Source organism: Muscardinus avellanarius, assembly GCF_963383645.1.
Source record: "Muscardinus avellanarius genome assembly, chromosome: 12".
In the NCBI taxonomy this organism is placed as follows: domain Eukaryota; kingdom Metazoa; phylum Chordata; class Mammalia; order Rodentia; family Gliridae; genus Muscardinus; species Muscardinus avellanarius.
The window spans coordinates 103,272,866-103,288,927 of NC_137798.1; the positions used below are offsets into that span (position 1 = coordinate 103,272,866).

The 16,062-nt window shown below is 48.8% G+C and overlaps 1 protein-coding gene across 1 annotated transcript in view; it reads left to right on the plus strand.

Moving 5' to 3' along the window:
* WDR25 (WD repeat domain 25) overlaps nucleotides 1-16,062 on the plus strand; it is a gene marked incomplete at both ends in the record, with an annotated part of 149,721 nt that overhangs the window by 77,342 nt on the left and 56,317 nt on the right. Inside the window, one exon of the mRNA XM_080708323.1 lies at nucleotides 4,864-5,011. Within this exon, the coding sequence (XP_080564449.1) occupies nucleotides 4,864-5,011 (148 nt within the window). The remainder of the gene's footprint in view (nucleotides 1-4,863; nucleotides 5,012-16,062) is intronic.

Genomic DNA, 16,062 nt, shown 5'->3' on the forward strand with positions numbered 1-16,062 from the left:
TGCCTCTGGGTTCCATCCCCAGAACCGCAAAAAAAAAAAAAAATCACTTCATTATATATCCTTTAGATATTAAAGAGATAGTAAGGTAACATAAGACCAGCAGCTTGAAAATGCTCGCTGCAACTTAGATGACATGAACACCTCCCCGAAGACCCAAATAACAAACGCCCACTTGGGGACAAACAGGTAATCCGAAAAGCCTCGTGTCTATTAAAGAAATTGAATTTGTAATTAAAATCTTTCCACAAAGAAAACTCCGGTCCCAATGGCTTGACTAATAAATTTCCACCCAACATTTGAGAAGGAATAATACCAACTGGCTGTGGGTTGAATTGTGCCCTATCCCTGTTGCCCCCAATTTGTATTTTGAAGCCTTAACAGACAGTACTGAAGAATGTAGCTTTATTTGGACAGGGACTGGTTATAGAGGCATTCAAGTCAAAGTGAGGTCATAGGGTGTCCTTATAAAAAGGGTCCAGAGATAGACACATGTGGAAGGGGAGTGCTGTGTGAATGTGGAGACGGCCGTTTACATGTCCGTTGAAGTAAAGCCTGGGGAAATCTTTCCTTTACAGCCTTTAGAAAGGACCAATCCTGGCCGGGCGTGGTGGCGCACGCTTGTAATCCCCGCGCTTGGGAGGCAGAGACAGGAGGATCGCGCAGGTTCGAAGCCAGCCACGCTGGCTTAGGAGACCCTGTTTCCAAAAAATAAAATAGGTCTGGGAGTGTAGCCCGGAGATAGACGGGCTTCCAGGAACCCCAGTACCACAAAAAAAAAAAAAAAAAGGACCAATCCTGGCCAGTTTCTAATTTTTAGCTTCCCAACTCATTCTAGGAGGCCATCATTTCTCAGATACCAAACGAGGCAAAATAGAGTATAGGAGAAAGCAACAGATCAATATCTGTCATGAATAAGGTGCAGGATTGTAGCTGGGTGTGGGCGCACGTCTGTAATCCTGGTATACTTGGGAGGCTGAGACAGGAGGATTGCAGATTTGAGGACAGCCTCAGCAAGTAGAGAGATTCTCATCAACCTAGTGAGACCCGGTTTGAGGAATAAAATCTGGCTGAGTGTAGCTCAAAGATAGAATGCCTCTGTTCAATCCCCAGTACCACACACAAAATAAATAAAATAAAATAGGGCTGGGGGTGCAGCTCAGATGTAGAATGTCCCTGGATTCAATCCCCAGTACCCAAACAAAGAGCCCAACAAAACACCCTCTCTCTCTCTCTCTCTCTCTCTCTCACACACACACACACACACACACACACACACACACACACACACATCAATCCAACGGTATATATTTATAATAGGAACACCAAGTGGTATTTATCCCAGAAATGCAAGCTTAGCTTAACATTTGAAGATCAGTCAGCGTAATTCAACATTCATGACTGAACTATAATATTAATGATTAACTATGAAAGAAAAACCCCACGATCGTTTCGGTGGATGGATTCTGACACTCTCCAGCATTCATTCCTGATGGAAACGTCGTAGGAGGCATCTGGAGAACCATGAGCTCTAACATTGCACGTAGGGTGTGAAAACCTGCTGCCTTCCTCAGAGGCCAGGCCAGCGTCCAGGCTCCCACGTCTGCTGGCGCTGTGCTGGAGATGCGGCCAGTGCAGCAAAGCAGGAGAGCCAAAGACGCCCCTGAGGGAAAGGCGGAATAAAAGTATTTCATTTGCAAATGGCACAGCCAGGTAGAAGACTCCACTGGATCTACAAAATAACTTTTAGGGTTAAAGTAAGAGTTAAATCAGGTCGCAGAATTTAAGGTCTATATAAAAGTGTCTATAAAGTTGTGTTTTGACATACTCAAAGGCAAATAACCCGAAATTAAGAATTAAACATTCATCTCCATAATCACCGGAATATGAAACCATTAGGGATGGGCTTGACAAAAGATGTGTAGGGTCTTTTCATTCGCAAACTCAGAACTCTTGCTTAGAGAACTTAAAGAAGGCCTAAATAAGGAGCTGCATCTTGTGTGTAGACCGGAGTGCTCCATGTTGCTAAGGCGCTCCCAAACCGGCCTGCACAGTCAAGGCAGCTCTGGTCTTGAACCAGCCGCGGGGAGGATTCCCCAGGCTCTTGGAGGCAGATGGTCCGATCCCACCTCTGATGAGGGGTGGGCACTGGCCACGCAGGCTTGTGCTGAGCTGTGCAGGTTTGGGAGTGGTCTCCATTTTCTGGAGAGAGGTGGAGGGGAGGCCAGGAGCCACAGCTCGACAAGGAAAGTCCCAAAGGCAGGAGGCTGCGGGGCGACGCCCCAAGGGAGGCCAGGTTCCCCCAGAAGTTTGACAGTCGTCATCTGTCAAGACTCAGGGACGACTCTTTATTTTCTTCTTCATGTTTTTCTGTTTCTGACAAATATTTCTCACAGCGCACACTTATTTCCAGTGTAATCAGAGAAACAATTCCATAGTCGATTCCCATGGGGTTTTGCTTTTTGCATTTCCGTGTAGTTTGAATATTTTGTAAGGAGATTGCATTTCTCTTATAATCAAAAACAAGAGGCAGGCAGGCAGGCAGGCAGGCAGACAGAACATTACCTGTGGCTACAGCAATTGCCCCTGCTCTCAGTCTTGGGGGCCAGGAGGCCCTCCCGGCAGGGTGTGCCTCGGTAACCAGGCTACAGCAACCACAGCGTCTGGGGGCCGCAAGTGATCACACCACACTTTACCTGTCTTGTCTTTTCAGATGTATTACTTGGTCAGACACATAGGACGTCCCTAGTTAATACAGCCTGTCATCTCAGAACATTTGACAGAAGTCTTAACTCTCGAATTCTATGCAGACGGTTTGGGAACTCTAATGACTTCACTGAAAAAAGGCAGACACCTCAAGCTGCCGCAGTGTTTGGGAATTAATCTTTAAAGCCTGACAGTGAACATTAAATTCAATTAGGGAGAGTGACTGGCGAGGATCCTTCTCTTCCTCACCCTGGCCAGCGTTGCGGGGTGGCTGGCTGGCCCGCATCGATGGGGTTCTTGTCTGCGTCAGCGGGGAGAGCTGAGGGCACACTTGTCACCTCCCAGGATGGCCACCGGCCACCTGCTCCTGGGGCCGTGTCCCCCACCGTGCCCCTCTGCTGCCGACTTGCCGTTTTCTTTCTTTCATTCCTACCGCTGTCCTCCCCTCCTCGGGCATCTCTGCCCTCCCCTTCCTTCCCTCCTCTCTCCTCTCTCCCTTTTTCCTTTCTTCCCCTCAGCTTTTCTCTCTCCTCTCTTCTCCCTCCAGCCTTTCTACTTTCCCTTCCTTTTTTTTTTTTTTTTTGTGATACGGGGGATTGAACAGAGGGACGTTCTGCTTCCGAGCTACACCCCTAGCCCTGTATTATTTTTATCTTGAAACAGGGTCTGCTAAGTTGCTGAGAACCTCACCACTTGCTGCAGCTGTCCTTGAACCTGTGATCCTCCTGTCTCAGCCTCCCAAGTACAGGGATTAATTAATTAATTAATTAATTTGGTGGTACTGAGGTTCCTGGAAACCCATCTACCTCCAGGCTACACTCCCAGACACCTATTTTTTAATATATATTTTATCTCTTAAGCCAGCGCGGCTGGCTTCAAACCTGCGCGATCCTGTCTCTGCCTCCCAAGCGCAGGGATTACAAGCGTGTGTCACCACACCCGGCTAAAACCTTTACTTTTTTTTAACTGTGAAACAATTCTACATATACTCAGAAGCTTTGTTTGGGTTCTTCTCTTAGGGACGAAAATGAAATTCGGGTTTCCTGATGTGCTTGGAGGGGCTTGGGGAAGCCTGATGTTCAGAACTACATCCAGTCCACTGCAAGTCACAAACCCAGACCCCGCCAGGCCCGGCCTCCCTGGTCCTCTTTCTGCCTGGGGCAGAGTTTTCTTATCTCCAGTTCTTAGAGAGGAGACTGAGGCCAGAGAGAGGCAAGGCCATGGGAGGGGCAGGAGCAGGGCTGCTTGGAGGCTCTTTCTCTCTGATGCCCCACACTGGGAGACCCCCTCTCTGGGGATGCCCCTCCATCCGCAGAGATGGTGAGGGGAGGGACCCCCAAGTGCCGGGCCTCCGGTGGCCCTGGCGGGCTGAGCACCCTGCTTTTCCTTTAGCTGCCTGGAGGCCGTGGGCTTGCTGGTGGCTGGCGAGAAGCTGGTCTCCTGACTGACCGCAGGAGTGCCCCTCTATCTACATGTGTAGCACTGCTCTTTGGAAGGTAATACATTCTACACAGGACTCTCTCCACGAGCCTCATTTTCCCTGGATAAAGCCAGGGTAGGGGCGAGGGACAGCATCCTTCTCCTAAGAAAATGCACAGCTAGAAGGCATGGTGGCACACAGCTGCCATCCTAGTATTGAGGAGGCTGAGACTGGAGGACCACAGGTTTGAGGCTAGCACATAGGGTAACGTAGTGAGACCTTGTTTCAAAATAGAAGAATAAAAAGGGGTTACGGGTATAGCTCAAAGGTGGAACACCCCTGCGCGCACGCGCGCGCGCGCGCACACACACACACACACACACACACACACACCCTGCACAGCTGTCCTGAAGCAGGTGTTTCTTCTTTGCCCAGCTGTGAATACTGGTCAGTCTTAAAGCCATGAGTGTAGCCTGGCCACGTGCAGTGTCCTCTCCAGTCCGGATAACGGGGACAGGGTGTGGCTGAGACAGGCTTGAGCAGGGCGGGCAGGAAGCTGATGCGGAGTGCTAACCCTCACACAAAGCGAGCCTCACATTTCTGCAAGGACACGTTTAACATCTAAATACCATTTTGATGGTGAAGTAAGGGGACCCCTAACTCTGCCCTCTGCCCTCTCCCATGCAGAGGGGGAGCCAGGCCGTCCTGTGACTGCGGTGCTGTGGTCTGTTTCCCTGCAGGTATGGAACGCCGTGGACTCGGGGCGCTGCCTGCAGACCTATACCCTGCACGGCGAGGCAGTGCGGGCCGCCCGGTGGTCCCCCTGTGGCCGGCGCATCCTCAGCGGTGGCTTCGACTTTGCTGTGCACTTGACAGACCTGGAAACGGGTATGTTCCTCTGAGCCATGCCCCGGGCAAGCTGGCAGCGGCTCACGGGGCACGGGTCTCTGGAAAGTTCTTGGGCACAAGCCAGTGTGGTTTCCAGGCAGTGGGAGGGTGCCTCAGGACTCAGGGCGGGCTTCTATCAGTGAGGGCGTTTCTGGAATGATCACCCCTGGGACCCCCACTCCCACGGCGGGTTGGAGGTGGGCCTCTGCCGCAGCCCAGAGGACAGGGCCCAAGGTTGTCTGAGCCCCAAGCTGGGAGGCTGGATAAAGAGGTGGCTTTTTAATCAACTTCTGACATGCAATTTGTACTGAAATAGATTTAACTTGATCACGGTGTCCTTTGCTTGGAGTCAGTTTAGGATTCCTGTCAATTCATTACTGCAGAGAGCCGGAAGAGCGATTCCAGCTCCCAAGGAAGGCTCAGACGAGTTCTGCTTTAATGCCCAGGCTGAGACGGCGTCTGGGCGAGAGGGATTCGTGTTGGTTAAATCCTGAGGGGACCCTTGACAAGCAGGAGCGAGGGAGAGAAGTCAGTGGGGGAGTGCGCCCACCCCTGTCCTGTGTGCCAGGCACGGTGGCGCCTGCTGCAGCCGCAGTCCCAGGCATCCAGCTGGGCGACAGAGCGGGGGACACACCAGGGACCAGACCCGTGCTGCCCACCTCCCAGTCCTAGCTTCTTTTGATGTCCACGTGGCCTTCTGCTCACTGCCTCTCGCAGGGTCACTTTTCAGCTGGACCCCACAGCCAGGGCAGGAGGAGGGGCTGGAATTCACACTGGTCCCAGGGCTCCTCGAGCCCGCGATTAGCCCTCTGCCCGCATGGCCCAGCAGTGGCGTGGCTGGCTTGGTGGTGGCGGCTCTGGGGCCTGCCTCTCCCAAGGACCTGGTGAAGAGGAGATGGGAACTCCAGGCCCAACGCCAGCAGCTCTGAGGAGGTGCAGAGAATACAGAGCGGGGTTGGAGCCCGCCTCCAGTGTCCTCTGCTCCAGTGACCTTCGGGCCCCACGCACCTTCAGGAAGGGGTGACATGACCGCCAGTCCTAGGCCATGACTCAGGCTTTTACGTGGTGTGTTGAATTCTCACCACGCAGCTGGCCGCCATCGTTCCATTTTGCAGTTCAGGAGACTGAGGCTCCGAGAGGCGAGTGACCTGCTGGGGCCTCCTGGTGGTGCGCGGGCCCGTTGCTTCCCACAGGGCCCAGCGGCAGCAGGGGCCTTTGCCAACTGTGGTCTTGCTGGTCACCAAGGATCGGGAGGTCAGCCACTCGACAGTGGTGACTGGGCCGAGGGCTGTCCAGCGCCCACGGCCGGCCAGGCATGCCAGGCGGGGACGTGGGGTTGCTCTTTCAGTACTGACCTGCGGGCAGGGGCCGGTCAGTGGCAGAGCCAGGATGTGCTCAGTTCTGCCAGGCCTGGCGACTTCACTGCTGCCCATGGGTCCCGTGTCCCCACATCTGCTTGTGAGACAGCTGAACGCCATCTGGAAAGTGCGTTTTTTTAATTTATTATTTATTATTTATTTTTGTGGTGCTCTGGATTGAACCCAGGGGCATTCTACCTCTGAACTACACCACAGCTTTATTTTATTTTTACTTTGAAATAGGGTCCCCCTAGGTTGATGAGAGTCTTACTATGATCCTTTTGTCTCAGCCTCCCAAGTACTGGGATTATAGGCATGGGCCATCACACCTGGCCAGAAGCTGGATTTTTTATTTTTTTATTTTTTTATTGGTGCACTGTATTCATACATCATAGTGGGATACAAACTTTTGTAGACATACATGCACACATTGCCCAGTCAGCCCCCACCCAATCCCCAACCCATTCCCTCCCCATCCCTCCCTCCCATGCTTGGCTTAGTGGTTGACATCTAGTATTATAGCAATTTATCCAAAATTAACAATGATAATCTCACATAACAGTTTCATTTGTCTGATACCAAGCTTTTGATGACTTAAAGATAACATTTCAATATTTCTTTTTACTTTCTTTCTTACCAGAGAATATTTTTTTTCTATTTTTTTAGGTGAAACTATCATATATTTATATATTTATTTTTCAGAAAAAAATCTATCCTAATATGGAATATGGACTCTAGATACCCAAAACGATCTTGAAAAAGAACAAAGCTAGAAGATATATATTTTCTGATTTCAAACCATATAAAGCTACAATAATTGAAACAGTGTAGTACTATTCTAAAGGCAGATATATAAACCATTGGAGTTAAATAAAAGCCTAGAGCTAAATTCTTCCCTATATTGTCAAGTTATTTTTGACAAGGTTTCCACGAACATTTGGTGGTGGAAATAATAATCTTTTAACTAAATATTGTTGAAACATAATAATTACATGGAAAAGAATAAAGTTGGACCCTTACCTAATCCCATATACAAATATTAACTCAAAATAGATAAAAGACCTAAATATAAATCTTAAGACTATAAACTTTTAGGAGAAAATCTGAGTCATAAAACCTCACAACATTGAAATTGGCAGTGATTTCTTGGATATGATTTCAATGGCACAGGCAACAGAAGAGTACACAAACTCCCTAAAAAAAAAAAAAAAAAATATATATATATATATATATATATATATATATATATATTTATATATATATTGTATATCCAAAGACAATGTAAACAGAGTTAACAGTTACTAATAGAATGGGATAAAATATTTCCAAATGCTATATCTGAAGGTATATTAATATTCCAACTAGAAATCCTAAAAATTAACAACAATAAAGGCAAACAATACCATTTAAAGATAGGTAAAAGACTAACATAAATAATGAATCTCCACAGATAACCAATCTTAGTTGACTGTTGGATGGAAACTCTTGTTTCTCTGGTTCTGGTGTGTGTTACCTATTTCTTCTTTGTAGTTAATCTCTTTGAGTATTTTCTCTAGTGCTGGTTTTGAAGACATAAATTCCTTCAGTTTCTGTTTGTCATGGAAGCTTCTTATTTCTCCATCTAATTTGATAGAAAGTTTTGCTGGGTAGGAAATTTTTGGCTGGAAGTTGTTTTCTTTCAGAGTTTGGAATATGTTACTCCAAGCCCTTCTGGCTCTCATGACTTGGTTTGGGAAGTCTGGAGTGATTCTAATTGGTTTGCCTCTGAATGTCACTTGGCCCTTTGTTTTTGTTGCCTTTAAGATTCTCTGCTTGGCTTCCACATTGGTCATTTTGACAATTATGTGGCATGGGGATCCTCTTCTCCGATCCTGTCTAAAGGGAGTTCTATAAGTTTCCTGGACCTGTGTATCAACCTCTTGCTCTATGTTTGGAAAATTTTCTGCTATTACTTCCTTGAAGAGATTGTTGATCCCTTTGGTTTCACTTTCTTTTCCCTCCTCTATTCCAATTATTCTTAGGTTAGCTCTCTTAAAATGGGCCCATATTTCTTCAATATCAGATTCCTGCTGTCGGATATTTTTTCCTAGATTAGAAACTATGCGTTCATTTTTGGAATGATCATCTTCTAAGAGCGAGATTCTGTTCTCCATGTGGTCTAATCGGTTGTTTGTGCTTTGAATTGAGGCCTTTACTTCATTAATTGCATCCTTTATCTCTTTTTGGCTCTCTCTGAGTTCTTTTCGAAGCACCTCTATTATTTCTACAGTTATTTTCCTGATTTGATCTTCTAGAAATCTCTGATTTTCTGTTTTATCGGGTTCTGATGTTGTGGGGTTGTGGGCATTCATTGCTCCAGTATTATTCCTCTTTCCCATGATTTCGGAAGTTTGTGCCTTCTCTGGGTTCTTCCCTTGGGTCACTATGACTTCACTTAAGGTGTTCTGGATCTCGAGTCTGTAGTATCTCAGACCCCACTACTCCTTTACTGGGTTGTATCACAGAGTCTCCGACCCATAGAGTCGATAGAGGCTGCTTTAGACTGTGGGGGGTGCCAGGTTGCAAGTTCTCCTATGATGTGATATCTCTGCCACCGCCCCTCCCCCACTGGGTCAAGTCCCAGGGAGTACAGTACTGGGATTTCTCCTCTGTGGCCCGCAATTTGACTCACTGTTCTTGAGTACGCAGATGTAGCTGTACTGGATTCGGTGAATTCTCTGCTGCTGCCGCCGGTGGCAATATGGTGCCGCTGCTACGCCCTCGGCCGTGAGGCTGGCGTATTTCTTCTTGGTTTTGATTTCCACTCTGAATCCCTGAAGCGTGTGCTGAGCTCAGCCACTGGGAGCTTTAGATTTTACCTGTGGCGAGAAATCCCACCTGGCTGTTCCGCAGTGGCTCACCTCGGCTTGCTGTAGCCGTCCGGTGAAGTCGCCGCTGCCGCCGGCAGTATGGCGCTGCTGCCGCGGCCTCGGGCGTGAGGCCGGTGTATCTCCTCTGTGGCTCTGAGCTCTGTTCTCAGTCCGCTTTCTCTCTGGAGCCTGGTGATTTTTTTGTTTCTCTGGTGATGGTGTTTTCTGGCTATGAAAGGCGCTGATTTTGTGGTAATGGAGATTGATTGTTAGCGGGGCTCTTAAGCCCTGCTTTTCTCGGTCGCCATCTGGAAAGTGCGTTTTTTACGTGGAGACGCAGGGCAGGGATGAGCGCAGGTTGTCGTGGTGGAGCAAGGTAGAAACGTGGGACTTCCGGGAAGATGGCGACCGAGAAAAGCGGGGCTTAAGAGTCCCGCTAACAACCAATCTCCATTACCACAAAAAGAGCGCCTTTCATAGCCAGAAAACACCATCACCAGAAAAACAAAAAAAACCACCAGGCTCCAGAGAGAAAGCGGACTGAGAACAGAGCTTAGGGCCACAGAGGAGACACACGCGCCCGAGGACGCGGCAGCAGCGCCATACTGCCGGCGGCAGCGGCGAACTCAGCGGACGGCTACAGCAAGCCGAGGTGAGCCGCTGCGGAACAGCCAGGCGGGATCTTTCGGCGCAGACAGCATTTAAAGCTCCCAGTGGCTGAGCTCAGCACACGCTGCAGGGATTCAGAGTGGAAATCAAAATCAGAGAAGAAAAAATACTCCAGCCTCATGGCCGAGGGCGTGGCAGAGGCGCCATATTGCCACCGGCGGCGGCAGCAGCAGTGAATTCACCGAGTCCAGTACAGCTACATCTGCGTACTCAAGAACAGTGAGTCAAATTGCGGGCCACAGAGGAGAAATCGCAGTATTGGGCCTCCTGGGACTTGACCCAGTGAGGGAGTGGTGGTGGCAGAGATATCACACCATAGGAGAATGTGCAACCTGGCACCCCCCACAGTCTAAAGCAGCCTCTATTGACTCCCTGGGTCGGAGACTCTGTGATACAACCCAGTAAAGGAGTAGTGGGGTCTGAGATAACACAGACTCGAGATCCAGAGCACCTTAAGTGAAGCCATAGTGACCCAAGGGAAGAACCCAGAGAAGGCACAAACCTCCGAAATCATGGGAAAGAGGAATAACACTGGAGTAATGAACGTGCACAACCCCACAACATCAGAACCTGATAAAACAGAAAATCAGAGATTTCTAGAAGATCAAATCAGGAAAATAACTGTAGAAATAATAGAGGTGCTTTGAAAAGAACTCAGAGAGAGCCAAAAAGAGATAAAGGATGCAATTAATGAAGTAAAGGCCTCAATTCAAAGCACAAACAACCGATTAGAACACATGGAGAACAGAATCTCGCTCTTAGAAGATGAGCAATCCAAAAATGAATGCATAGTTTCTAATCTAGAAAAAAATATCCAACAGCAGGAATCTGACATTGAAGAAATATGGGCCCATCTTAAGAGAGCTAACCTAAGAATAATTGGAATAGAGGAGGGAAAAGAAAGTGATACCAAAGGGATCAACAATCTCTTCAAGGAAGTAATAGCAGAAAATTTTCCAAATATAGAGCAAGAGGTTGATACACAGATCCAGGAAACTTATAGAACTCCCTTTAGACAGGATCGGAGAAGAGGATCCCCACGCCACATAATTGTCAAAATGACCAATGTGGAAGCCAAGCAGAGAATCTTAAAGACAACAAAAACAAAGGGCCAAGTGACATTCAGAGGCAAACCAATTAGAATCACTCCAGACTTCCCAAACCAAGTCATGAGAGCCAGAAGGGCTTGGAATAACATATTCCAAACTCTGAAAGAAAACAACTTCCAGCCAAAAATTTCCTATCCAGCAAAACTTTCTATCAAATTAGATGGAGAAATAAGAAGCTTCCATGACAACCAGAAACTGAAGGAATTTATGTCTTCAAAACCAGCGCTAGAGAAAATACTCAAAGAGATTAACTACAAAGAAGAAATAGGTAACACTCACCAGAACCAGAGAAACAAGAGTTTCCATCCAACAGACAACTAAGATTGGTTATCTGTGGAGATTCATTATTTATGTTAGTCTTTTACCTATCTCTAAGTTGTATTGTTTGCCTTTATTGTTGTTAATTTTTAGGATTTCTAGTTGGAATATTAATATACCTTCAGATATAGCATTTGGAAATATTTTATCCAATTCTATTAGTAACTTTTAACTCTGTTTACATTGTCTTTGGATATACAATATTTTCTTTTATTTTTTAGGGAGTTGGTATATTCTTCTGTTGCCTGTGCCATTGAAATCATAACCAAGAAATCACTGCCAATTTCAATGTTGTGAGGTTTTATGACCCAGATTTTCTCCTAAAAGTTTATAGTCTTAAGATTTATATTTAGGTCTTTTATCTATTTTGAGTTAATACTTGTATATGGGATTAGGTAAAGGTCCAATTTTATTCTTTTCCATGTAATTATTATTTTTCAACAATATTTAGTTAAAAGATTATTATTTCCACCACCAAATCTTCGTGGAAACCTTGTCAAAAATAACTTGACAATATAGGGAAGAATTTAGCTCTAGGCTTGTATTTAACTCCAATGGTCTATATATCTGCCTTTAGAACAGTACTACACTGTTTCAATTATTGTAGCTTTATATGGTTTGAAATCAGAAAATATATATCTGCTAGCTTTGTTCTTTTTCAAGATCGTTTTGGGTATCTAGAATTCATATTCCATATTAGGATAGATTTTTTTCTGAAAAATAAATATATAAATATATGATAGTTTCACCTAAAAAAACAGAAAAAAATATGCTCTAGTAAGAAAGAAAGGAAAAAGAAATATTGAAATGCTATCTTTAAATCATCAAACGCTTGGTATCAGATAAATGAAACTGTAATGTGAGATTATCATTTTTAATTTTGGATAAATTGCTATAATACTAGATGTCAACCACTAAGCCAAGCATGGGAAGGAGGGATGGGGAGAGAATGGGGTGGGGATCGGGTGGGGGCTGACTGGGCGATGTGTGCATGTATGTCTACAAAAGTTTGTATCCCACTATGATGTATGAATACAGTGCACCAATAAAATAAAATTAAAAAATTAAAAAAAAAAGGTAGAAACGTATAAGTACACGGAGCTTAGCCCACCGGGGAAGGCCTCCTGGAGGAGGTGGCCTGGGCCGAGCCAGGATGAGGTGGACACATGGCCCGGGTGGACGGGTGGAGGAGGTCTGTCTGAAGGAGAGGGAAGTGGTTCTCAGCAGATTCAGTGGTGACGGAGTTGTCGCAGAAATGGGATTCCATGTGGTGTGTGTGGAGCCAGAGCCGTGTGTCGTGTGGGGCCCAGGACCAGAGGGGCTGAGGGTGTGTGGAGGGACCCCGGCCTGTGGGCCACGCTGCCCAGAGTGACTCAGACCTCCCTCTGCACATGGTCACTTTTGGAGAGCCCAGTCAGATGCATTCCTCATCCCCTGATGACACTGTGTTCACTGTGGGTGGCCTGTCATTATCTATTTCCTCAATCGACAGATGTTAATCACATGCCAGTTGTTTGTGTGTGAGCATGTGTGTGTGCTGGTGGGGGTGCCGGAACATTTAGAGCTTATAGACATCCAGTGTGTGTGTGTGTGTGTGTGTCTATGTGTGATACTAGGGATTGAACCCAGGGGCATTCTACCTCTGAGCTACACCCTCAGCCCTATTTTATTTTGAAACAGGCCTCACTAAGTTGTTGTTGTTGTTTTGTGGTGCTGGAGCTGAAACTCAGGGGGCATTGTACCTCTGAGCTACACCCCTAGTTCTGTTTTTTAGTCTTTTTTTTTAATTTCTGAAACAGGGTCTCACTGGGTTGCAAAGGGCCTTGCTAGTAGCTGAGGCTGTCTGCGAACCGCGATCCTCTGGTCTTAGCCTCCCAAATGCTGGGATTACAAGTGTGCACCACCACGCTCAGCCTTTCACTATGTTGTTGAGGCTGGCCATGAACCTGTGATCCTCTCAAGCACTGGGCTTATGAGCATATGCCACCATGCCTGAACAGAAGGTCCCTTTGCCTGACAAGCTAGAGACCACACAGCAGGTGACAGCGGGGTCTGCCACTGAGTCCAGAGCAGCAGACAACTGTGGTCTGCTGTGTGCCCAGGCAGGTGTCCCTGCTAGCTGTCCCTGCCCGGCCTAACACAGCCCTCCAAGCCCTCCAGTGGTGGCATGCTGGATGTGTAGGAAGGCCCCGCCCTCTTGAGGCCTGCACAGCCCAGCCTTGTCCCCAGGGAGGGCCTGGGGGTACGGTTCAGCCTCCTAGAGAGCCCCCACTGCTGAGGCTGGCCGTGGTTCCTGTTGGTCTCCTGGCTTACGCGGGAGTGTCCCCATCACCTGCAGGGCTGTGGGTGGGAATGGCTGCCCCCACGTCTCCCACGCTGTCGGCCCCCACCCCTGGCCCAGGAGCGGCTGGCGGCTCCCTTCAGTGGAGGCGGGGCAGGGCTTGCTCACCCGTGGCCTGTGTCCTGCTTTGACTCTTCTCGTCCTTCTCCCTCCCCGGTCTGATGTCCCGTCGTACTTTATCTGCCTCTCTCCGCCCTTGGTGATTTGGCTTTTTCATTTCAATCTAATTAGAGCTCCCTGCCAAGAGCAGGCGGCGCGGCGCGTTCTCACCGCAGCGCCTGGGGAGTTAGTCACTCGGTGCCCATTGTCGTTAATGGGAATTTGGTGCCAAGGCCATTTATCCTGGTGTCCTCAATCAATACCGCTAAAAATCTGTGGATTCGAAAATGTCAATACCCGGCCTGAAATATGGAGGGCCAGCAACATTTTATCTCATTAATTTATAGTTCTGACGGGCCGTTGGCTTATGGAACAGCCATGAATCAACACTTAATAAAATCGGCTCACAGATTAATTATTTTTGGCGCCCCTGTTTCTGTCTCTAATCTTCCTAACAAATGTCTCTGGTGCATTAGCCTGAGGTGGCCTCAGGGGACACTGGCCACCGCCACCCCAGCATCCCCAGCTTTGTGAGTCACCTGTCCTGCGTCCCAAATCAACCAGTCTCCTCAAAACCCCCATGGCCGGTTTGGGTCTGAGGGTCCCCTTGGTGCTCCCGGCAGTAGCCGCACCCTACCTGTCAAGGCTACTTGGGGCCGGCTCAGGGCTTCCTACTGTGCTTGTTGGACACTTGGGAGGTTCCTCTTCGTGTGTGGGGTCACGGTCTCCTGCACATGGCCAGCTGTCCTGATGTGCACCCGGCTCCTGGATGTCACAGGAGGGACAAGAATGGAGGGTACAGAGCTGGCCCTTCCATTGCATGCCCTTGCCTGGCTGGTGGGCTGTTGAGGGGAGCACCATGATAATGTGTACAGAACTGCCATACAGAATGCCTGATGTGGGCTGCCCCTCAGTGCAGAACGCCTCCCTCAGCCACCACCACTGCTTCACAGAGCCCCTGGCTCCTGGGGAGCTGACCAGGGAGCCCAGAATTCCCTGGCCTGTTGACTGTGAGGGGCACTGGGCTGTTGTGGCTTCTCCCTGGCTCTCCTCCAGCTTCCCTTCTGCATAGTGGAGAGTGGCAAGCTTCCCTGGTGATGAGGCAGACCTGGGAGAACTCTCCAGAACTCTGGTTAGTGCTGGGGCAGTGAACCTGCTTTACTGGGGTGCTGGTTTCCTGCATCCTGCATCCTGCATCTCTGCATCTCTGCATCCTGCATCTCTGCATCTCTGCATCCTGCATCTCTGCATCCCTGCATCCCTGCATCCTGCATCCCTGCATCCCTGCATCCCCAGCCCTGCTTGGCTCCTGCTTAGCCCTTCCCAGTATCTTGTTAAAGTTGTGGGGTGTGAAGATGAGTGGCCAGCTGGGACTGGACCCTAAACAGCCACTCCCCTGTTTTCCAAGAGGAGCCCTCACTTCTGCATCATCATTGGGACTCCCGTCACAGAGACACAGCAAGGAGAGGAAGGAGGGCTGCGGCCATGGGCTGCCTGGGCTGCCTTCCAGCACACGGCCTGCCTGTATCAAGCCAGTGTGAATGCGTGGGAGCTGGATGTTTTGCTAAGTGACCGGTCTGCTCTCCCACTAGCTGTGAGGACAGTGATGTTACCTCCATTGCACTGATACAGAAGCTGAGGCTTAGAGTGCTGGGTGACTTGGGGCCTGTGACTGGCTGAGGTTTTCTGCAGAGGTGTGGGAGTTGCAGGCCCTTCCCCATGTCTCTCCCTGCCATGGACAGTGTCCCAGCTGGTCTCCTGGGAGCCTGCTTGGCTCACCACCCGCAGATAACAAGGCGCTCTGGGTAGGAAGAAGCCTGAACTGGCTTGACCGACCCTTCTGATTAAGTGACCAGCTGAAGGACACTTCTGCTACCAACAGCGTGCTCCAGCAGGAGAATGTTTGTGCTGACAACTTCAGAACACTTGGTGCCGGAAGGGTGAAGCCCTCGGGGCTCGCTGGGCTTCCTAGGAGGGGGCTAAGGCTGCTCAGCTTCTGGCACGTCTGAGGACTTGGCCAGACACCTCCCAGGTGCTCACAGAGTGACACTCACGGCCCCAAATCCTGGTGCCTGTTGTCACCAAATCCAGAAATGAGGCTCATGGACCTTCTTGGCCTGGCCAGGTCTGAGCTGACCATGGTCCTAGTGGACAGCTGCCCACCCACCTCCCTGTCAGCCCTTCTCCATTATCTGCCACCCTCTCTGAAGGTTTCGTCCCGAGCTCCCGTGTGGGGAAGGGGCTGCTCTCCCAGGCCACCCTGTCTACTTCCTTTCTCCCTCCCCCGGTAAAGTGTGTGGCTCCTCTC